General features: G+C 44.6%; 1 protein-coding gene across 4 annotated transcripts in view; it reads right to left on the bottom strand.

Moving 5' to 3' along the window:
- The window catches only part of TNC (tenascin C), a 47,979-nt gene that overhangs the window by 2,734 nt on the left and 22,300 nt on the right, over nt 1-22,945 (bottom strand). For 3 of the 4 annotated variants that reach the window (XM_027649960.1, XM_027649961.1, XM_027649962.1), the window contains 10 exons: nt 16,388-16,660; nt 11,864-11,986; nt 10,484-10,627; nt 9,271-9,390; nt 8,520-8,663; nt 7,062-7,192; nt 5,960-6,092; nt 3,827-3,978; nt 2,905-3,001; nt 1,340-1,501 (listed from right to left, as the gene is read on the bottom strand). In XM_027649960.1, the coding sequence (XP_027505761.1) occupies nt 1,340-1,501; nt 2,905-3,001; nt 3,827-3,978; nt 5,960-6,092; nt 7,062-7,192; nt 8,520-8,663; nt 9,271-9,390; nt 10,484-10,627; nt 11,864-11,986; nt 16,388-16,660 (1,479 nt within the window). The remainder of the gene's footprint in view (nt 1-1,339; nt 1,502-2,904; nt 3,002-3,826; nt 3,979-5,959; nt 6,093-7,061; nt 7,193-8,519; nt 8,664-9,270; nt 9,391-10,483; nt 10,628-11,863; nt 11,987-16,387; nt 16,661-22,945) is intronic. The other variant, XM_027649964.1, reaches the window with a different exon arrangement.

Genomic DNA, 22,945 nt, shown 5'->3' with positions numbered 1-22,945 from the left:
CATGGGAATGCCCATTCTGGAGCAAATGTTTGGACTGTGCCATGCACTGTCTAAATCATCAACGTGTATTTAAGTTTTTAAAACTGGACTTGTTTTAATATAGAAGGAAATGCACAATTTTTGTCATCGCAAGCAAATCAAAATATTTTCCCAGGTGGTTTCTAATCCCCAACATATCAAGTGGGTTTTTGTTTTTATGCAGTTCAATTGAAAGTGTGGACAAAGCAATTCACAAGGAGGGAATCAAGACCAAAGGAGTCTCCACCAACCTGCACCAGTGTATTTTGCCTTAAATCATAGAATCTTGGAATGGTTTGGGTTGGAAGGGACCTGAAAGATCATCCAGTTCCACCCCCTTCCACTAGAACAGGTTGCTGCAACCTGGACACTTCCAGGGATGGGGCAGCCACAGCTTCTCTGGGCAACCTGTGCCAGGGCCTCCCCACCCTCACAGGGAAGGATTTCTTCCCAATATCCCACCTAAACTAAACAGACATTAATTCTCTTGCTGCATATCCTTTGTATCTCTACAGTCTGTGCATAAAGTTCCTGTGCTGGTCACAGGGCAGACCCCACACACATCCCTGCACCAGTAGCATGAAATTATCTCCTTTTAAGACAGGTTGTGAAACTGGATTTATCTCTTAATCCTCTGAAGCCCTGAAGAGGACTCAGTAAGGGCTGCAGGGTTTGCCCCAGCGTGATTACAAAAGGCAGCTGATTTGTTCAGCAAAATTATAAATCATGTTATAGCAGGCCTTTGCTGCAAATTCTACTGACAAGGAATGAGGCTGTGCCAAGCTATTATTGGCTGTATAAATGACAGTCAGGATTGGCCAAATGAGATATACTGTGGTTTAATATACTTGTTTAAATCCTGTCACAAGCATGGCATGAAATGTGGCATCGAAATGACTGGAGGATTTAAAATGGAAACATAAAATATACTGATATTTTGGAACACCTAACACAGAAGAGGTACCTGCTGTGATGGTGATTATCATGCACACAGTTACCATGAGCCAATGGGGAGAAAATCATAAAGGAGAAGTAAAACAATCAATAATCATAGATGAGAGTCAAGATTGGCCAGATGAGATATATACTGTGATTTAATATACTTGTTTAAATCCTGTCATAAGCAGGCCGTGATATGTGGCACCAAAATGACTGGAGGGTTTAAAATGGAAACATAAAACACATTGATACCTTCCTATTTTCAAACACCTCACACAGAGAAAAGGTACCTGCTGTGAACTGATCAACACACCCATAATTACAGAGTCAGTGGGGGAGAAATCATAAATGAGAAGGGAAAAAGATCAATATTTGCTCTCACCTGCTGTGCCACTGTACCCATCCACCCTGAGGCGGTACCTGCTCTTGGCATCCCCCACACTGAACCTGTCATAGACAGCATAGGCTGTGTCCCCCTTGTCCCTCAGGTCCACACGCAGCTCGTACTGCCCCTGAGAAGTGATTTTGTGCAGGTTCTCCAGGCCTGTGGACAAAAAGGAGCAGTTTGTTTGTCTCCCTGTGTTTGTTTCTCTGCCATGGTGTCGTCCCATAAATGGGCTGCAGGAATAAGGCAGGGCACAAACACTGGGGAGGGAAGTTCAGCTGGAGGGGGATGTCAGCACCAAAGCAAATAAATAAATCCAGGCTGAGTGAGAGACCCCCTTCCCTTACAATAAATAAACCCAGGCTGAGTGAGAGACCCTCTTCCTTTCAATAAACAACTCCAGGCTGACTGAGAGACCCCTTCCCTTTCAATAAACAACTCCAGGCTGAGTGAGAGACCCCTTCCCTTGCAATAAATAAACCCAGACTGACTGAGAGACCCTCTTCCTTTCAATAAACTACCCCAGGCTGACTGAGAGACCCTCTTCCTTTCAATAAATAAACCCAGGTTGACTGAGAGACCTCTTAACTTCCAACCACAGGAGCAGGAAGCTCGTTGGGAAAAGCTCCCAAACTTGTCCTGTGTGATCATCGTTGTCTTTCATTAACAACCAAATAAAATGCAGCCCAACCTTTGGAAACGTGGGGGTTTTTTTACTTCTATTTTCCAAAATGTTGGTTTTCTACCTCTGTTTTCCCTGCTTGGCTTCTCTGAATCAGAAGCACAGTTTGTTTGTCCCTCTGTGTTTGTGTCTCTGCCATCCCATAAATGGGAGCAGAGTGGGCTGCAGAAATAAAGCAGGTGAGGACTGAACTTTCAACACTGGGGAGGAAAGTTCAGCTGGAGGGGGTTGTCAGCACAAAAGCAAATAAATAAACCCAGGCTGACTGAGAGAGCTCTTAACTTGCAACCAGAGAAGCAGAAAGTTCACTGGGAAAAGCAACCAAAATTGTGCTGTGTGATCATCATTGTCTTTCACTGACAACCAAATAAAATGCAGCACAACCTTTGAAATGTGGGCATTTTTACTTCTATTTCCCAAAATGTAGGGTTTTTACTTCTATTTTCCAAAATGTGGGGGGTTTTTACTTCTATTTTCCCAAATGTGGGAGTTTCACTTCTATTTTCCAAAATGTTGGTTTTCCACATCTATTTTCCATGCTTGGCTCCTCTGAATCACAGGGGTTTGTTGCTGGGGGTGTCCCAGGAGCACAGGAAGAAGGTGGTTTGCAGTTGCTTCTCAGGTCACCTCTGACTTCTTCCAGAGCACCAGTGGGCATTGGGTGGGTACCTTTGGTGACCCAAACATGACATCTCTGAACTGCAGTGGCAGGGACAGGTTTGGACCTCAGTCCACCTCACAGAGGATCTCCCTGCCCTCCTTCCCCCAGACCACAATTCCCCTTTACAAACACTCTTACCTAAATGGAAGCTCCTAAGTGGTTCCCAATATTTTGGGCTTTTTTTTCATTTAAAAAAAAAGACAAATTCTTGCCACTCACCTATCCAGAATTCATCCTTGGGATCTCCAAAACCTGCCACATAAGTCTTCCAGTTCTTGTAGAAATCTTCCTTCCCATTCTGACGCCTCAGGAACACCTACAACCCCACATGGAACAAGTGTCATGGACAGACTGCCCTGGGCAGAGAGGGGACAAGCCCTGGGGCTTTTACAAACACAGAACTTCACACTCCTTCCCCCCTTCTTATACCACCCAAAGCAGAGCCTCACTGCAATTACTGAATTATACCCAGACTGTTGAATGCTCCTTGGGTTTTTTAAGTCTCTGGTTTCTCTGTTGGGTTTCTCTGATGAGTTCCCAGGCTCCCCCATATGATGTTAGCTTTCAGTTCCTGCTCTCTGCCCTTTTAACAACCTCTTGCAGTTCTGTATTCCTCAGCCAAGGATTTCTCCATTCCCTCTCTCCTAGCCATGCATTTCTCCAGCTCCTTTTTCCTTCCTGTGCCCTAGGTCCTTCTGGCATGTTCAGGTTTGAGGATATCACTACATTTTTAATGCCATTCATTTACTGTTCCTTGTACAGTGGCCTGGGAAGACTTGCTGGCCACCACTCCATGTGCTGAACAAGTGTTCCTCCTGGCTTGTGCTTTAACCTCATTCAGTCTGTCTCTCATCCAAACAGAGTCAGTTCACCCTCCCTTCACCTTGCTAACTATTTAGAAGGTGTGTGTCAATCCTAAGATGGTCATTCCAGCAGCCCCTGTAGCTTTTCCAAGGTGCTGAAACCACTGATGTGACCCAGCCTTTGGAGGCACCTCTCCTCCAACTACTGAAAGAGCTGGTAACCTTGTTTTAGGATAAAATTCCCCAGATTTAGAGACAAGTCAGCCCTACTCTGATCAAATACACACTCTGAGGGATGCCCCAGCTGAGCAGGGTGGGATCTGCTGCTCAATACTCACGATCCATCCGCCCCCGTCCTCGCCCATGTCACAGAAGACCTGCAGAGGCTGAGCCTTGTCCCCGTTCACGTAAATTGTGTAGAGCCCAGAGGTGGCTTCTCCATTCAGGAGGGCCTGGGAGCAGTCCTTGGGGTAAGGGTAGAGCAGCCCAGCTGCACACACAAGAAAAGACAGAGCAGTGCTTAAAAAAATCAGCAATTACGAGGAATTTCTGACAGAGATGAGTCAGGAAAATCCACTATGGGTCGATGGCACAGCCAGGAACAGAACCTGGAAACAGGTTTATGATTACATCCTATAAAACATTCACAGGAAACAGCTGATGATGTAAATTTTTCTTTTGGATGTTCTTTTGCCCAACTGTCTGCACTTTGGGAAGTGCTGGGGATGGCAGGTGAGTCCCTATGAGGAGGGAGTGCATCTCCAGCTAAATACTGAAATGTCCTCAGCTCTGGTACAGCAACTTCTGGGTTAAACCAAACCCACCAATCTCTGATCATGGGGCAGAAAAGGGAGGGGGAATATAAAGACAAGCTTTCAACCAAAAGTAAATTAATTGGGAGTATTTTGCTAGCAAGCACAATACTAAATATGATATAAAACTGAGCTTTAAAAACCCAAGCAAGAGTTGAAATTACAGGGAAATGTTAAGCATTTCTTTCTGACAACGAGCCAATAGCATCACTGCAGTCAGAATGATTTCTAAACCACAAAAAAGCTTTTGATTTTTTTCTTCTTCAATTCTCTCAGGCCATTAACTGTCTCAGCCAATGGTTCCATTAAGTGATGTTACACAGCAGAGGTTTTAACTGTGGCTGCTCACACAGTGGCTGTTGGTCCTTTCCAGTGTGTTGCCCTTCCCTGCCTGTGCCTCAGCTACAGAGAATTTCAGAGAATCATGGAATTATTAAGGTTGGAAAAGACCTTTAAGATCATTAAGTCCAATTGTCAACCCAGAACCACCACTGTGTTCACCACTAACCCACATCCCCAAGTGCCACATCCACACGTTTTCTGAACACTTCCAGGGATGGTGACTCCACCACTTCCCTGGGCAGCCTGGTCCAAAGCTTTACAACCCTTTCCATGAAGAAATTTTTCCTAATAGTGAATCTAAACCTCCCCTGGTGTGCAAGTTCCCAACACCACTGGGATTTGGAGGGAAGTGGCTCTTCAGGGAGCTGCTTCAGTGCTTCCCTCTCACTAATTAGCCCACAAATGAATGTTTAGAGTTTAGGCCAGGCTTAAGCACCTGCCTAAACGAGGCTGACACTGGGTGACATGGGTGAACTCACCCTGGTCAGTCCCTGCTTGTGGTCAATTTACCAAACATCAGCTAAATAGCCCCAGATTTAATTCTCCTCCTATTTCTGTGCATTGGGGGCTCTTGGTGGAGCTCCTCCTGCTCTACACATGCAGTGACTGAGCACATTTGGGCTGTGTGACTTTTATCAGCACTTCATCAGTCCTTGGGCTGAGGAGGGGGAATGGGAATGGCTGAAGGTCCTGCTGGGCCTGGAAGGCTGGAAACTGTGAAAAGTGAGACAAATGACAGGCAGAGTGTCACAGTTAATACAGAACAACTCCTTTTTCTCAATGTCAGCTGGGAAGTGACCTTCAGAGAAACCAATTTATTCCTGCATCCAGCTCCCTGGAGAGCTGTCCTGTTAGGGCTGGAGCAGTGTGGCTTTGAGACAACCCATCCCAGAAAGAGGAGGACAAACTGCCTGGAAATTCATCTCCTCAGACCACTGAACTCACTTGTGTTCGTGGTTTGCTTCATTTCAGCTCAAAACACTGATTTGTTTTCACAGCTCAGAGGAAAATCAGGGTGTCAGCTGGATTTTAAAGAGTTCCTTTTGATATTTCCCATAGGAAAGGCAGGATGTTTTATCAGAGAGAGGTGATGAGAGAGATGAATATTAGTAAAGAATTTCATCCTGCCAGTCTGGGGAAAGCAGATGACAACTCAGGGGGAACTTTAGAGACTTTGCACCAACACTACAAGTGCATAATAAAAACAGGATTAAACTCAGTCTAAGAGGTCTGTTTGTCCTTATTGCAGAGCTCAGCTCTGTCCTGAGAGCAGTAATTTAGATTATTTCAGCTGTGCATGTGCTCTAAAGTCCTTACTTGTGGTGAAAACAGTCTGGATTGTTTTGCTCCTCAGGGATCCACTTAAGGCCTGGAGCTTCACTGTGTACTGGGTGGATGGGCTCAGCTCTGCCAGGCTGTAGGAAGTTGTCTCAGGATTTAGGATGACTTCCTAGGGAGAGGAAAAATAATACAGAGAGACCTCAGAGAATAAAAAAAAAAAGCATAATGACCAGAATGGTTACATATTTTAGGCTGTCACATCACTTTTTGTGGCAATTATTTATGGTATTTTTAACCATCTAGGTTAATTAGCACAAAACTATCAATACAAAACTATTAATACACACTTCTTCCTGTGAGATTTTTATCAAGCTGACTTTCCCTAAAAGTTCAATAGAAGTTGCCTGGAAATGAGTCTTCCCCATCATAATGCACGAGCTGTGTGGTTTAAAAGCAAGGCAGCAGGAATGTTTACATGCTTTTAACATGCAAACTCATAAAAAATTTGGGAAGAATCATCCTTTAGAACAAGGAAATGTTACACTCCAGTCTTCCAAAGGCTGTTTTTCTGTCACAGTGAAAGACTGATGTGCAGGGAATTTGCCTTCCTGGAATTCAGAACTGTCTCTGATACACCAGGCTGAGCATCCAAAATTGGGTGTATTTTTCCTTGGAATTCACCTGGTTCATATTTAAGCACTTGGTGTAATCTAATTATGTAGGAACAGAATAAAATCATTGGAGAACAAGAGGCACTTCCAAAGGTGATTCATCCTGCCTTAGAAGACCCCAGGGATGGATCCTCCTGAGATTAGAAAGGGGAATGCCATCCTCTGGGGTGTGTGAGTTTGTTCCATGACACAGGTTTGGAATGAGGGAAAACCCTTGTTTGTGCTTTTATCTGCATTGTGGAGAGATGAGTGTCAAAATTCAGCTCCTGTTCCAGGGAATAATGTAGGAAAGTACTTAAGCAGGTTCTAAATGCATTTGTGTTCAGTCTGGCCCTGAAAGAGGTAATTAGCATTTTACTGTATTTAATTTAAGGCACATGATTATATCCTATTGCTGGACACTTCAGAATATCTCTGCTGCCCAGTTTTGAGGCAAAACCCCTCTGGTTTGGTTGCCAGTGCTGTACCTTGACTCTGCCATCAATGGACTCGTAAATCAGGAGATACCCAGTGACTGGAGCACGGGGAGGCCTCCAAGACATCAGAGCTGTTTCTGACTGAACCTCAGTGGCACTTAAATCTCTTGGAGCATCCAGACCTGGGGGAGACACCAGAGCAATCACAGTCACATCTCTAAGGAACTAAACACACTGACTCTCTTATGGGCAGCATATTCAAACAGGCCAGGAAAGCAAACATTTCCTCCCCAGAAATTTGAAATTAAAAACATTTCAGTGTAAACTTGGTGCTTCAAAAGCGATTTTGCCATTGGGGGGGTTAAACATAAAGGTATTTACTGTATCTAAGTAAATATATTGGTTTGTCCCAGGCCTTTAATTTTATAAGCAGTTGCATGGAAGTGTTTTTGGAAACAAAGTTGTGCATTTCATTATTTCACACAAGAAGACTGATTGGTATTGATATATAAACAAATACGTTGTACTTATATAAATATATAAATTATACACAAATATAGATTTATATAATATATACTATACATAATATTATTAAATATTACATATTATATACTATACAAATATAACATATTTATATACTATATACTATAAATATGTAATATATACATATACATTATATACATGTGTATTATATACATATATATTATATATATTACATATATTGTACATATATTGTATATATATTGTATGTATATACAATATATGTACAATATATAATATAATATATATACAATATATGGTATATATATTTTATTACAATATATATACAATATATGTACAATATACATAATATATATAATATATATGTATATAATATAAATGTATATATTTTATATTTTATATTTTATATATCTATTGTATACTATATATTGTATACTATATATATAATATAGTATATATATTGTATATATATTATATAAATATATATAATATATTGTATATATTTATATAGAGAATACATAAATAAAATTAAATGAAATTAAATAAAACTTTGGTACTAATGATGACTCTTTTGAAGATGAAAACTTTTCATACTTGGTCTGGCTACACATTCCCTTCTCCACTGTGATTATAACTCTCGACTGGGGTGGTTCAGCTTCTGGCTCTCAATTTAATGCCCTGGGACAAGCCAAGTACAGTCAGGAAAATGAGGAATATCCATGATTTCATTGATGCTCATGGAAAACCAGCTGGGCACCTTCAACACTGGCACCCCAGAGAAAAGCTCCTGCTTTGTGTGAGAGTCTCTAAAGTTGGTGACACAGAACCACCTCTGGGCTTCCACCAGAGCAAACAAGATGCAAACGCTGCCAACACCCAGGTTTGCAGTGAAAAAAGCACAATGTGCTGCCTGACTTGACCCAAGCAGAGGCAGGTGGGACTGGCAGAGGTGGCAGCTGTCCCTGCAGGAGGTGGGACTGGCAGAGGTGTCAGGGGGTTGGGACACACCCGTGGTGAACTGTGTGGAGAGGGTCTCGCTCCTCTGCGCGTCCTTCAGCGCGTGGACGCTCAGCGTGTACTCGGTGGCAGGCTGCAGGCCCTTCAGGTCATACTCCACAGTGTTCCCTGACACCATCTGGGTGACTTCTGGCTCTGAGAAGAAAACACAGAAGAGATGAAGAGAAGAAAATGAGAAGAGAAGCATCATTCAGACATTCACGCCGTGCTCAGCTCTGCTGGTTTGTTCACTGATTTGTGTTTTTACTGGCTGGGTGCAATTGCAAAATAGTAAAAGCCCGGAGCCCAGCTCTGTGCTGACACCTCTGCTGGCTCTGAATTAACACCAGAGACCTTTATCCAAAAGTATGAGCACTCTCTAGTGTTCACAGGAATTATAACACCACCTTTGCTTTGCAGGAATCTCACTACTCTCTGTTTGTGGCTGAATTGAAAGTGCTCAACAAAAACGAGTGTTTTTAAAATGCTCCCAGCAAGGCACCTCCTTCAAATAACAGCCCCCTGTCATCTGGCCATGGCCCCAAGGCTGCCAAAGCTCAAGAAGTGTTTGAACAACACTCTCAGGGACAGAGTGGCATTGTTGGGGTGCCCTGGGCAGGGCCAGGAGTTGGACTGGATGATCCTGGAGGATCCCTTCCAACTCAGGATATGCTGTGATTCTCTGATCTTCCTGGCACCTACTCCTGAGCACACTTTGAGAGCTGGAACCCTTATCTCCCCAGCCACCCCTGACTCTTCTCACCTTCCTCAGAAGCATAGGACACCACATAATTATCCACAGCAGCAATTGCTGGCTGCCAGGTTGCCAGAGCCTCAGAGTCGGTGATGTTCACCACCACCAGGCCTGAGGGGCTGTCCAGAGCTGGAAAAAAAAAAACAGATTGAAGAAATCTGACAAATAGTCTCGAGTTTGTTGTAAATATATGGTGGAAAATGCCTTGGTGCAGCTTTTATGATCCCCTTTGGAATTGTGCAGCTCATCGGGGCAGACGTCAGTGTCTATAAAGAGACACCAAAAGCCTCCACTGGAAAGGGAGGTCGATGCTTGGGGAGATGAAACACTGGGAACAGAGAGAACTAACCATGTTCTCAGATCAGCCTCAATACCATCAATCTCAACAGCTCTGTCAGTGCTGACGTATTTCTCTCCACACTCTCAAATCTGGGCTGTTTTTGGAGCAAACTCAGGAGACAGAGCTGGGAAAAATAACTAAAGTGACAATAACTGATGGCCACTGTGACCTTCCAGCAGCTTGCTCTGCAAGTTTGAAATAAATCAATCCCACAGCCTGCCAACCACCCAAAACCCCCCCATGTCCTGCCTTGACTCCTTGTGAGACTCTATTTTTCCCGTGGGTTTATGCTCTCCCAGAATTAGGATGGATCTCTACCTCCAGTACACCTGGAATGGGCTACAAATCTCCTGTTATTTTCTGACACTCATCATTTTGCTCCTTGCTTCAGTTCTCTGGATGTTTGTTAAACCCCCAAAAATAAAGAATGAAGGGTGCAGGGAGGGGTCAACAGGAGCAGAGTGGAGCCTCATTTCCAGCAGGGATATTTAAAGTTTCATTGAATTAAAAAAAACAGGAGAGAGAATGTTTTTATGCTTAAAACAGGCTGGAACACGGGAGATGTGGATTTGACTCCACAGCAGAAACCGGTCTCATGGTTGTTCCCTCATCTCAAAAATGGCATTAATTAAACTGCTGGGGTTTTTTTTTCTGCTGAATTAGGGCTGTAAATACATGAATTGTATTCCAACAAGTTGGTTTAGGACTTAGGAGGTGGGAGCCTGATCAAACTTACAGGTTCTACGCTCATCTAAAATGCAAAGGCACAAGGGAGGAGCGGGCAAGAAGCTTCTCAGGGTTTGTGTGGGCAGCAAAAATGGGATCTCAGTGGGTCTGTGGGTGAGACATTTGAAAACCTGCTATTTCCTCCTTCTGGATTACCTGTTTTCAGGATGCCAGAGATGGGTTCACTCTCCTCAAAGCCTTTCACAGAGATGATGCTGACATTGTAATCCACACCCGGCACCAACTTCACCAGCTTGGTCCTTGTCTTGCTTCCATCGACTGTAACAACATTTGGAGTTCCTGGGAAGAGGCCAAATGCCAAGGGATTAGTGACACAACACTCCAGGAAAAGCTTGAAGGATGTGTTTCTAGGTAAAGACATTATGCCCTTGTACAGGAAGAGGAGACTTTTCCCAGTTAGTTACAATCACTGATGTCCAAGAGCAGCCTCAGGGCAAAACACTGATGCAATAACACCCAAATCTAAGAAATTGGTTTGTGTTCAGGAAGAAAAAAGTGACATTTCTAGTGGAAGGTATCTCTGCCCATGGCAGGGAGTTGAATGAGATGAGCTTTAAGGTCCCTTCCAGCCCAAACCAGTTTGTGATTTCAGGATTTCTGTTCGGAAAAATCTAATTTCAAAAGCAAGGTGTAAGAAGAAAACACAGCACTCTCCACATGGAAGTTCAAGCACCTGCAAGGACAGGACTCGAAGTTTAGACCTGCTTTGTTTCTGATAAGGGCTGGACATTTCCCCTTTACCCAATTCATTTTGAATAAGGATATACCATATAGTATTTTAAGAGGTGCTGTATGTGTGGTGAAGACTCCAGGACACATATTTATTTCAAATTCTGGGTTTATTCCAGGGAAGCACTTAGACAAGTGCCCAACTCTATGACTGTAGATTCCTTTTCTTCTGTGGAACAACTATATATTTAAGATTAAACATGTGCTTATAGTTTGTATTGTCTGAGGGCATAAATCTTTAATTGTCTCTGTCAACAGCATGACCATTTTTTTCCTGACATCTCTAGTGTTTGTTCTTTAGCTGTTTCCTTTTAGAGATGTCCCTAAATTATGCTAAAAATCGGTTTAAGTTTAGGAAGTTTTTAAAGTTGAACACTAAACCAGAGCTATAATGGGTGAGATGAGACAACCCTGAGGAGCACTAAGTAAAATCACTGCGCTGGAAAACTCTTATAACCACGGATTATGATTTCCAAGGGCCATCTTTTCCAATCTGCTCAGCTCATAAAGTGCCTGAAAAATAATGAGACAGTTTGGAACCAGGAGGAGGCTCAGACAGAGACATTTTAGGAGTACAACCATTCCAGCACCTCCCTCTGAGCTCCCTCACCAGCCTTGTCCATGGGATGGGGGCACTGCTGGTTACACACCCACCCTCCTGGGGTGCAGGGAAAAGAGGTGATCTGTGTAAAATCCTTTGGGATGTGCACTGAGAGGGGGATGGCAGCACAGCAAACCCTTTTTGCTCCCCCTCTTGCCTCGCTGCCCCTCCTCAGGGTCACTCACCTCCCGTGACGGGGACGTAGGAGATCCTGAAGGTGTCCACACGGGAGCGGGGGGGGGTCCAGCTCACTGTGGCAGCGTTTTCCGTGATGTCCGAGAAAGAAATTCCCTTGGGAGACCCCACGACTGTCAGAGGAGAACACACCACACAGAAAGAGAAGGTAAAACGTTTGTTCACCACTCCTCAGTGCTGGAATACTGATTTGTCTCATCCCTCCATCCCAAGAGCTCCGAAATTCTGTCCTAAACAACACCAATGCAGGGAGCACCAAACTGGTCATGGTTTTATCACAGCAATAAGTTGTTTGGTCTAAATTCTCCTGTTTTCAGGACCATTGCAGCAGTGCAGAACTCAAAAATACAACTTTATTACAGCAATAACTTGTTTGGTCTAAATTCTCCTGTTTTCAGGACCATTGCAGCAGTACCTAACTTCAAAATACAACATGTACCTACGTAAAAGTAACAGAGATTTCAGTGTTAGAACAAAACATGGAGGAACATGTACAGAAATGCCATTCTATTACCCAGGAAATACTGTATTTAAGTGCTTTTTCTACCTCAGTTTCACTTGGATCATTTTTAGACCTTCCATTGAGTCCCAGAGCTGAAATTTTACCAAAATGACCCAAACTTAAGATGAAAGCAACACATATCTGAAATATTCCACTTTGAGGCCTAATTAAGCTCCTCTAAAACAAGCATGGAAAGGGCTTCTGGAAGGATGTGGTGGAGGGACCTGTCACTCCAAGGTTTACATTTACACTTCCAAACTTTCCAGCTTTTTTGGCTGTAACCAAAACAACCCCGATGTGTTAAAAAAAATTAAATAGCACACACAGAGCAGCACAAAGAGGAGAGATACCAAACATCAGCCATGTTAAGAGGAGTGGAGACAGGCTGAGGGCAGGGGAAGGGGGGCAAGAGGAGGGGAAGAAAAGGGACTGTGCTGGAAATAGCTTGGAAAGAACGTGTCTGAGGGAAAGAGTCAGAGGGCTGTTTGTTCCATGTGTCCCCAAAGCTCCAGCAGCCTTGCACTAAATCAGCTGGAAGGCAAGGAAACAAAAACAACTGAGCTCTGCAGAGAAATGTAAATTATTCCTCTGGAGCTCAGCAGACATGTTGTGTTTGTGGGGTTTGCTCACGTGGAAAAGCCAAGGGAAGAAAAGAATTAAAGATAACAAAGCAAGGTGGGGCTGGAAAGGCTACAGGGCACACAAAGGTGCTCCTGTTTGAAGGGCAGTCTGAAGGAAACTGAAGAGCAAAAAGAAAAACTGAGCGAGAGAGAGAAGTGAAAATCACATTGATTTGGCTTCACATTAGAGGTGCCCTGAGTGGCTGAAGAAAAGTGCTCTTTGGAGATCAAAGAGATGGACCAGCACTCGATTTTCACACACATGGGGAATTCCAGCCTTTCCCAGGACATAAAATAACCAATCCATCCCACTTGGACTCTGCTGGGAACAATTCCACGGAGCTCATGAGTGTTTTCTGTACCAGGTGCATAACAAACAGTGGTAAGAAGAGCTTTGACTATGTGAGTTTTCCACAAACAGCAGCAACTTTCCTGGGAGAGAACCTGGCAAAAACCAGTCCATTAATGGACCATCAGAGCATCAGTCTTGGAATGAGTCCCAGAGATGTAAGAGAGCAGTACCTTTGAGCACAGAGAAATGAAAAAGAAGCAAAGAAAATCATCTTCTTGAGCTACCTGAAAGCCAAAATGAAGCAGGCAGAGAAAATGGCCAGTGTGCTTCTGGTTTGTCACTCATAGAGGACCTCAGCTCATCTGTTGGGCAGGTACAGGTAATTAATTACCTTTATCCTCCAGCATCATTCTCCCAGAGCTGTATGAGAGACAGAACCTTCCTGGGAGGCTGCTAAAGCCCCCATGGCTGTTATTCATCAGGAATGGGGTTTGTTAATTGTTCTTTCATTCCCAACAAAGTAGAGTTTGCTGTTCACTGGCTTTCTTCTCCCAAGCAGCAGGAAGCAGCAGGTTGCATTTATCATGTATAAAGAGCATGTGAATTGCTCTGGGATCACCTCAGATGAAAAATGCTGTCACAGTGTGGCAAACCATCATCAGGAGAATAGGAAAGTAGCAGCATGAAACCCATATTTCCCACAGAGGATATGAAGTGGCCCACAGCTGGGCTGTGGTCCCAAGTGGGGGATGAAATGCACTTTAACTGACATTTTACAGAGGGATTTCTGAAAGACACCAACTGAGAGCAAATCCCCCTTTGCCACCTTGGTCAGACCCTGCAGGTCTGTGTGCTGCTGCCTTGCACTGCAGTGATTTTACAATGTTTTACATCACAGGACTGATGAAGGTAAAATGCCAGGCTGCTGCAGAGGGCAGGGACAGTGGGTATCATCAGCACCCTAAAGAGGATTATTGTCAGCAGCTCTGGGGGGAAACTGTTGCTGTTCACTTTTACACACGAGTCAATTATGGAGGAAGAACTCCTTGTGATGGGTGTGGGAAGACATTTATTGTCAGCTCCCATTCCTAGTGTTTTCCCATCACATTCCTGGTGTGATGGGAGGAAAGGAGATCATCTCAGCCTCCAAGCAAGGTACCAGCTGCAGGACCAACACAGGATACATAGAAAAATGCTATTTTACTATCTTCTCTACTAAAGCTAAAGATTTTCTAGCTGATTTATTCCTTGCTCACTTCTACAAAGGCCAGAATCAAGTGTGGCTGAATACAAGCCTGTTTGAATTACCCCTTCAGGGCTGGAAATATTTCTTTGCAACCACACTGGAAATGCTATAAATATACATATGTTCGTGCAATAATCAACTCCTAAAAAAGAAATTAGTTAGATGCCTTGGCAGCCCAACCACCCAAATGTGGTGTAACCTGCAGTGTGAATTATTGAGCTGGATTTTTGTGGCTCCAGCTCTATTGTCAATTATCCGTGGGCTGTTTCCAGCTGACAAACATCTTTTGGGCTATTGGCTTCAGGAGGTGCCATAAATCTCCCTGAAAGAAGTGAATAAGAATGTAGTCATGAGGAACATGATAACTCTTGGTTTACCATAAATATCCTGGAAGTCAGGGAACATGGGGACATGGTGCTCCCAAGTGCAGTGGACTTTAAACATCCCTCTCCATTAGGAGTCCAGCTGCAGGAGCCCAGAGAGCAGAGGTTTGTGAGGGATGCAGGTCCTGCTTCCTGTAAATGTCTGGGTGAGTGAGTGTGTGCCCTGGCTGTTCATCCAAGGGATGTGATGGCACTCAGAGGAGCTGGGCACAAATGTGCCTTTCTGTGCTGGCCTCAGAATCAGGGGGAAGCAGGAGGCTGTTTCAGGAAAAGCTGTTCAACACTGAGCTGTTGCTGCCCTTTCCCTGGGTGCTACCTGGAGTTCTGGTACAGCTGGGAAAATACCCCTTTTAGGGATTCCTGTTGGTTTCCTCACACACTAAACTTTGAACTTAGAACCACATCCTGACTTGGAAGGGACTCACCAGTATCATCCAGTCCAACACCTGGCCCTGCCCAGAACACCCCAACAATTCCACTCTGTCTATCAGAGCATTGTCCAAACCCTCCTGGAGCTCTGGCAGCCTTGGAGCTGTGCCCACTGCCCTGGGGAGCCTGGTCAGTGCCAACCACCCTCTGGGAGAAGAACCTTTGCCTGAGATCCAACCTGACCCTGCCCTGACACAGCTCCAGCCATTCCCTGGGTGCTGTCACTGCTCACTCAGAGCAGAGCTCAGAGCTGCCCCTTGTGAGGAAGTTGCAGACCCTGGCAAGGTCTCCCCTCAGAGACTTGTCCCCTTCCTGTCCCCTCCTCCTGGAATGAAGCAGATTTGAAATAACCACTTTTTCGTATCAGCAAGCTCAGAATTTTTAAAAGAGTGAATTTGGCTCATGGGACACGGATTCATTTGCTTTAGGTTTAAATATGTTTCAAAATGAAACCATGACTTTGGTGGGGAAAAAAAAAAAGCACTTCATTCTTACGTGCCAAAATAAAATGCTTCAATTATGAACCCAAATCAGAGCTTTTAGATATTGCCAGAAACTCAAGTCAATTTGAATTATTGAGCACATGTTGCTACTGGTAAGATCAGTTCTAAGTTAATGGTGCTTAGGCCTTTGCTGATCAAGGCATAAATAAAATTTCTCAGTGGCTCTGGTAAATTCATTTTGTCATAATTCTTTTCTAGGGAGGTAAATTGTTGTGCAGTGCTGAGATGTAATTAGCCACAGGAAATCGCTGAAAAAGGCTGATGCAGAGACAATATTTCTTGGCCCTCAAAGACAGCGCTTTAACTGCCAGACTCTGCTGCCTAATTCCAGATCATGAAAGTAATTCAATTAAACCATATTAAATAGACAGTGATGAAGCTGCAGAATCTGAGACTGGTTATAAACAACCACATTGAGCCAGTGGACAAGAGATATGCAGGAGACAGCTCAGGAACAGCACGAGCTGGCTGTGAAAATGAGAGGTGCTGAAAAGAACAGGAATTAATGGGTCACACTTTTCCTACTGCAAAGACAATACCTGTGGTTGCTACTGCATTTACAGGCTGGGAACGTTGTCCACTGCTAAGTCCATAGAGCTCAATCTCGTACTCAGTACCCTCTTTGAGCCCTGTTATGTCCTGGGTGCGCTCGTGGCCTGGGATTATCAGCTCCAGTGGGTCGGATTTCCTCTTGGTATCCCTGATTTTTAGAACAAAACTGTTGAAAACCCCATCATCTGCAGTCCAGGAGAGGCGGAATCCATCCGGGGTGGCATCTGAAACCAGCAGGTTGTCGACCTCGGGTTCTGCTTCTAAAAAAAGGAGGAGATAGCAGCAGGGAGAAGAAATGGAGGTTTAATGAGTTGATCAGAGACCTGCCTGAGGCCTGGCTATAGCACACTGCAAGAATCCAACCACAGTTCAAAGCAAGGGAAACAATCTGCCAGCTAGTGAAAAAAAAATAAAATAAAAGAGATTATTAGTGTTATAAACATACCAAAGGGGATAAATGTGAGTGTGGGCAGGCCCATTCCAGCTTTCACTCTCCAACAGCAAATCCACTGCATGGACATACAACCTTTGTCTCCAACATGCAAAGTTACACATGCTAATGGTGCATTTTTCCCTCCCTACCTATGTGACACCTTCATGTACAATAAAAACAAGCTTGTTATAGAACTGCAGGCATGCCTGGAACACTGTCAGGCCTCTCTCTGTTAGAACGACACAGAAGCCACTGGAAAGAGTCTTTTTCTCCATGCAAACCCCTTGTTTCATGCACTTCTGGCATCTGTGATGCTTCTGGTCAGATGAGTCCTTTGCTGTTAAACAACTGCTGAAGCAGCAAAGGGGAATCATGAAAATCCACATCCCTCACACAGCACACTTCAATCCAAATGCAAGACCTACTGTCTTTAGTGAATGAACCCACTCAAAAGGATCCCAGGAGCCGTAAAATATTAATTACCTGCAAAACATCTTTAACTCAATGTGCTCAGGCCTCATTACCTAGAGAAATGCTGCTGGAGCTGCTCCTGTCTTACAGCATCTCCAGTGCAATTCCTCCTTCCACAGACAGACATTCCTCTTTATTTTCTCACAAACCTCCAAGCAGATAACCCCCAGCTTTACTGCTGCACGTGCACATGAGAACTGATGGCTATGGGGCCAGAGGATCTGCAAGGATTTTCCAAGGAAGCTCAAGTGCTGCTGGAAAACAGCAGCTCTGATGTGGCTGGAAATGAGCTGTTGTGTGGAGAGAGATGCCAACTTTACGGGTGGCAACGACCACACTCGACAGGCTGTGGGTGGAACCCACACAGAGAGGGAAAGGAAGGAGGCCATGGCAAGAGATCCATGGCCTCCTGAAGGTCCTGATGGTTGGCAGGTTGGAGGATGCTGATGTTGTTGGAGAATGCTGATGTGCCCAGCAGCTGCTAACAAGAGGAGCTCCTGTTCTTGTTAACGAGACATGCAGCCATTCTTCTTGAAAGACTTCGGTTAGAAGGACCTGCAAGACCAGACACTTTCACCCCTCAAGCCCCAACATGCTCCTCTACAGGATCCCTCATCAAATCGAAAGGAAAACAAGTTAAAAGGACCAGAGTTCCCCTGGTGCACCTGCCAGTCCCGAGGGGTTACGTGGAGCCACGATGCAGAGAAGGATGCAAAAGCCAAGGTTTGCTTTGCAAATGGATGGCACGAAACGTCTCCCACGGGAGAAGGAAAGCAAGAGAGGGTGGAGGAGAACAATTTGTTCATATCAAAATACCTGTGACAGCCAAAGCGCTCAGGGGCTTTGTTTGGTGCCCCTTGGCAAAGCCATAAAGCACAACCTCATAGCCAATGCCAGTTATGAGGCCTTTTAGCTTCAGTTGGCGCTGGGCTCCTGAAAGGAGGAACTCCTGGGGGTCCAGCAGCTTGCCAGAGTCCACCACGACCACTAGAAAGCTGTCAAAGGCATTCTCCGATGCCATCCACGACACTGTGAACCCATAGGGGTTAATGTCAGACACAGTGAGGTTTCCCAGTGGGGGCATGGCCTCTGAAAGAAGGGAAGGTGCAAAAACACACACACACACAAAAAAAAAAAAAAGAAGTGAAAAATATCGTGAATTAGAAAGTGTCACAGGTTCCACCAAGCAAAACACCACATTTTCCCCCAAAGCATGGATTGAATAGAAGTGCAGAGCCAGGATCACAGGATGAGGATTTTCAATGGAGTCTCCACTTAGATGCTCAATTTTTCATTTTCATCAAGGGTGTCTCAGCACCTCAACTCAAGCTCCATTGAAATTCCTTCCAAGCTCATTTCTCCTGTTAACATGCACTGGGAGACAGTTATAACCAAAACTGCCTTAGAAATGCTGTACAAAATCTTTCATGTCCTTCCACTTATCTCTGCCATCAGTGCTTCAGGGACAAGTCTCAACTTTGGCACTCACAGCTCCTGTATTTTGCTCCTTTACCTCTCTACTTCACATGAATATCCCCAGCTTTAATTTTCAGTGGTGGAGGGGTCAGAGATGCCAGAAGCAGGACATTAATCTGTCAGGGTCATACCTAGTGGGGCATGTTGACAACTTAAAGAAATTCCAGTGAGGGTTTTTTTAATTTTCACATCAGCATGACTTTAGTCAAAGGTAAAAGACAGGGATCAACTCTTCAAAGTTGATCCACCAAGACTCAGGGAAAAAAAAAGGCTGAAATTTCACAAGATTCTCAATGTATTTTTCTCACTCAAAATCTGACAGGTCAAATAGGAAGATCAACTTGCTCTGCTAAGCCCTGGCCTTGATCCTGCAGCCCAGGCATTGCTTGTGTTTCTTTACACTGTTTGTCAAACCTGCTCTGTTGGCTCAGGATCTGACTCATCCCATCTTCCAACCACTCAAATTCCACTCACTTAAGAAAATACCAGTTAGTTAAAGACAGAACCTTCTCCTGAAAAGGGCTTTGGGTTTGGTTTTCAGGTTTCACAACCACTGAAACTGATGTTGTTGGAATTTGGCATAAAAATTCCCTCCTGAAGTGTTATAATTTGGAGCTCCTCGTGTTTTAATATTTACACATTTGGGTGCCAGAGATTCAGCTCGAATTCACTCAGTTTTGAGATGTTTTTGCATCTTAATCACTTATAATGAAGCAATCCCAAAGACTCACAGTTTGGGTTTGTCTCTGGGAGGGTGGGTAAACAAATACTGAGCCCACACTGCTGAAATGATTTTCCTGGGATGGGTGTTGGGTGACACCAACACTCTGAACCAGCAGGTTTCTGTGAGCCACTGGCACATCCTCCTGCTGAGCAGGGTGTCCCATGTTTCCCTTGCTGTGGGAAGCCTCCTCTCCCAATCCCAGTTTTCAAACCAGTCTGTGTTTCTATGATTCTTTTCCAGTAGCACATACTGGCCACATGATTCATAGAAGGTGAACTCTGTGGTGTTTATTCACTCATTTAGGAGGCTGATCCCAGCCAAAACTCAGGTAAAAATACTCAGACATAAGGGACATGCTGAGGGGACGCCATGGGATAGAAGATCTTCTAAAATCCAGGTCTCTCTGGGATCCCTCAGGTGCAACTGCACATGCAAATTTTCCCCTCAAGCTTCAGGCATTAAAAACATTATTAGACATGTGAGAAAGACTCCAGAGGGCTCTTAATCCAGATTGGTTTGGGTTGGAAGGGACCTTAAAGATCATCTCATCCCACCTCCTGCCATGGGCATGGGCACCTCCCACTATTCCAGGTTCTCCAAGTCCTGTCCAACCTGGCCTTGGACACTTCCAGGGATGGAGAAGCCACAGCTTCTCTGGGTAACCTGTGCCAGGGCCTCCCCACCCTCCCAGGGAGGAATTCCTTCCTAATATCTCATCTGAAACATTCCCCCTTGTCCTGTTGCTCCAGGCCTTTACTCCAAGCCCCATCCAACCTGACATTTTAACTCACTTTACCCTAGTACCGCTCCCAGAAATTTATTTAAGGTCAACATGCCTGGTCTGACCCCTCCTTGCCCTAAGTTTGCAAAGAAACTGGACGAGATGCTCAGCTCTCTAGAGACCTTTCCATTATCCATAGCAGGATATTCATTTCCTCGAGCTGACAGATTCCAAAGCTTTAAGCAGGTACCTGTCAGGACAAAAGCAGTGAGGGGCTGCGTGTGAACACCTGCCCTGGTGGTGTCTTTAATGTTAATGTCATAGCCAGTGTAATTTAGGAGACCTGAGATGTGGGTGCTGAGGGTTTCCCCCGACACCGTGAGATCCCGGGGCTCCTGAGCTGCCTGGGAATCCCTAACAGGAATGACAAACTTGGCAAAGGGCCCATCTCTGGTGGTCCAGGAGAGGTTGAAGCTGTCAGGGGTAACGTTTGTGAGGGTGAGGGTGCCCAGCTGTGGCTCAGCCTCTGAGGGAGAAAGGAACACAGGTGAAGAGACAGTTACGCTGTGAGGGGCTGGGGGGATCAGCACAGGAGGTTCAGAGATGCTCAGAACTTTTTAGCCTTGCTTTGCAGTGATTGAATAATAATAATAATAATAATAAAAATAAAAAAGCATTGCAAGAGCTGCTTTGTCAGGTTTTGGAAAGAAGCCACTGAAATTAGTGCTGGCTTTAAAATTATATTTTCATTCAATTTTCTTAAATAAACTCAATTTGCCTAATGAAATGTGGGCTTGATTTACAGAAGCACCAACAGAGCACAGCTCTGTGGTTAAACCTTACAAATTACAGGAATTCCACGCTGGGGATTTGATGGGAATACAAACCCACAGCAATTCCAAAATAGATAGAGTAGATTTCAGGCAGGAATCCTTGAAATCCCAGTTCAGCTTCTGTTTAGTGTTTCTGTTGCCTGGAGTTGTAGATACTTCTATTTTTGGACCCTGAAGTTTATGAAGGGTTTCAGTCCTAACAGTGATTATCTCAGCACTAATCTCAGACCAAAACCTCCCTGGGCTCCACAGATAAGGTGTTCCTCATCCTCTAATTAGGCACAATCAGGGAATATCTGATAGTCTGAACAATAAACAGCCCTGCTGTTGCTCTCCTTTCTGACTCTTCAGTGGTCGCTTCCTTAAGAAGCCAAGACTTTGCTGCAGGAGGAAAGTCAAAATCACATCTCTCCCCTGTTAGGGGAAGAATTTTTTCTCCAGGAGTGGGAAAGCTCCTCACCCATTCTGTTTTACAGCATAAAATCATTAAAGATTCATTAAAGCACAGAGAGAGCACAAACACGACCCAGCAGTCAGATGGTCAGAGAATCCTGTGGCTGCTCTCTGAGCTGAGTTATACTGTTTTTTCTTTTGCCAATTGAGTACTAACCAAGAACACCTTGGGAAATGCAGCCAGTGAGACACAGAAAAACAACTATTTAAGTGATTCATGCTGGGAGAAAAGTCAGAAAGATGCATCCCACCAACAGAGAGAATAAGGAAAGAATGAAATCTTCTTCTTAACTAAAACATGAACTGCTGCAAGATGTTCCAACTTTTACTCCTGTCCCTCATGGCAAGACTTTTAAATAATAGTCCTCCTTCTTCCCTGGAGTTTTGTAGGAAGAGGTGAGTGCAAGTGGCCCCGATTAAGGACACATGCAGAGGTCATGCTACCAACCAGTGACCATCAGTGCCTTCATGGCTGACAGAGAAGGTGTCACCATGGAAGCATGGCACTCCTGAAGATAGAGGGGATGAGAATATCCACATAGCAAACAGGGTTGAGTGGAGAGTCCATGGAAACCAGGCACGGAGCCCTCACATGCAAGTCAGAGAGGGCAAACAGAACCTTTCCAAACTCATCCTGGCACGGCCACATTCCTTCACATGCCACTTGCATCCAGTCAGGTACGTTCCCATCATGGCAACCTGACTCCAAAGAGTGCTACATGCAACACAAATTGAAGTTATCTCTTCAGGCAAGTCTTAGTGATCTCCTGCCATGTGGAATCACCACGGGAAAATCTGTGACATCCAGTGGAACAAGACAGGTCATAGAGACTCAAAGGCAGCAATGCAAGTGAGAGTGGTGGGATGACCATCAGGAAAGGGAGACCTTGCTTTTTGAGCCCTGCTCTCTTCTGGGAACACACAAAAATACTGGGCAGAGAAGAACATCAGAACCAGAACCACTCCCATGCAGTTTTGGTTGGTCATCTCACATGCTGCACGAAACTCCCACAGGAGATGCAAATGTCTTGGGAGACATTTGGTTTCAAGAAAGAAGAACAAAAATGACATGCAGGTGCCTCTCCAGGCTGAGAAAGACATGAAGGCCTCCCACCCACAGCAAGGCAAGTGAGGGTGGGATGAACAGCAACTTCATTCAGGATCAAGTGCAAAGATGCTCCACGAAAAACATCAACCACCTGGAGCAGGTCAATTATATATACACAGGACTTGCAGAGAAGTGTATATATAAGGAAACCAATCATGGTTTACCACTCTCTTAATGCTGGGGGCACTTTTTCAGCCTTTTCCATTGCCTCAGATCACTTTTTCTGAGCATTCTCAGTGTATTTCAGAGTGGTCTCCCTACAATTTACCAAAGGAACGATGATGAGTTGGAGCCACGTTTTAGAGCAGTTCGGTGGACAGCGAAAG

Source organism: Corapipo altera, unplaced genomic scaffold (genome assembly GCF_003945725.1).
Source record: "Corapipo altera isolate COAL_440 unplaced genomic scaffold, ASM394572v1 268, whole genome shotgun sequence".
NCBI lineage: Eukaryota > Metazoa > Chordata > Aves > Passeriformes > Pipridae > Corapipo > Corapipo altera.
The sequence above is the reverse complement of the archived record's forward strand: the minus strand, read 5'-3'. Positions and strand labels throughout refer to the sequence as shown.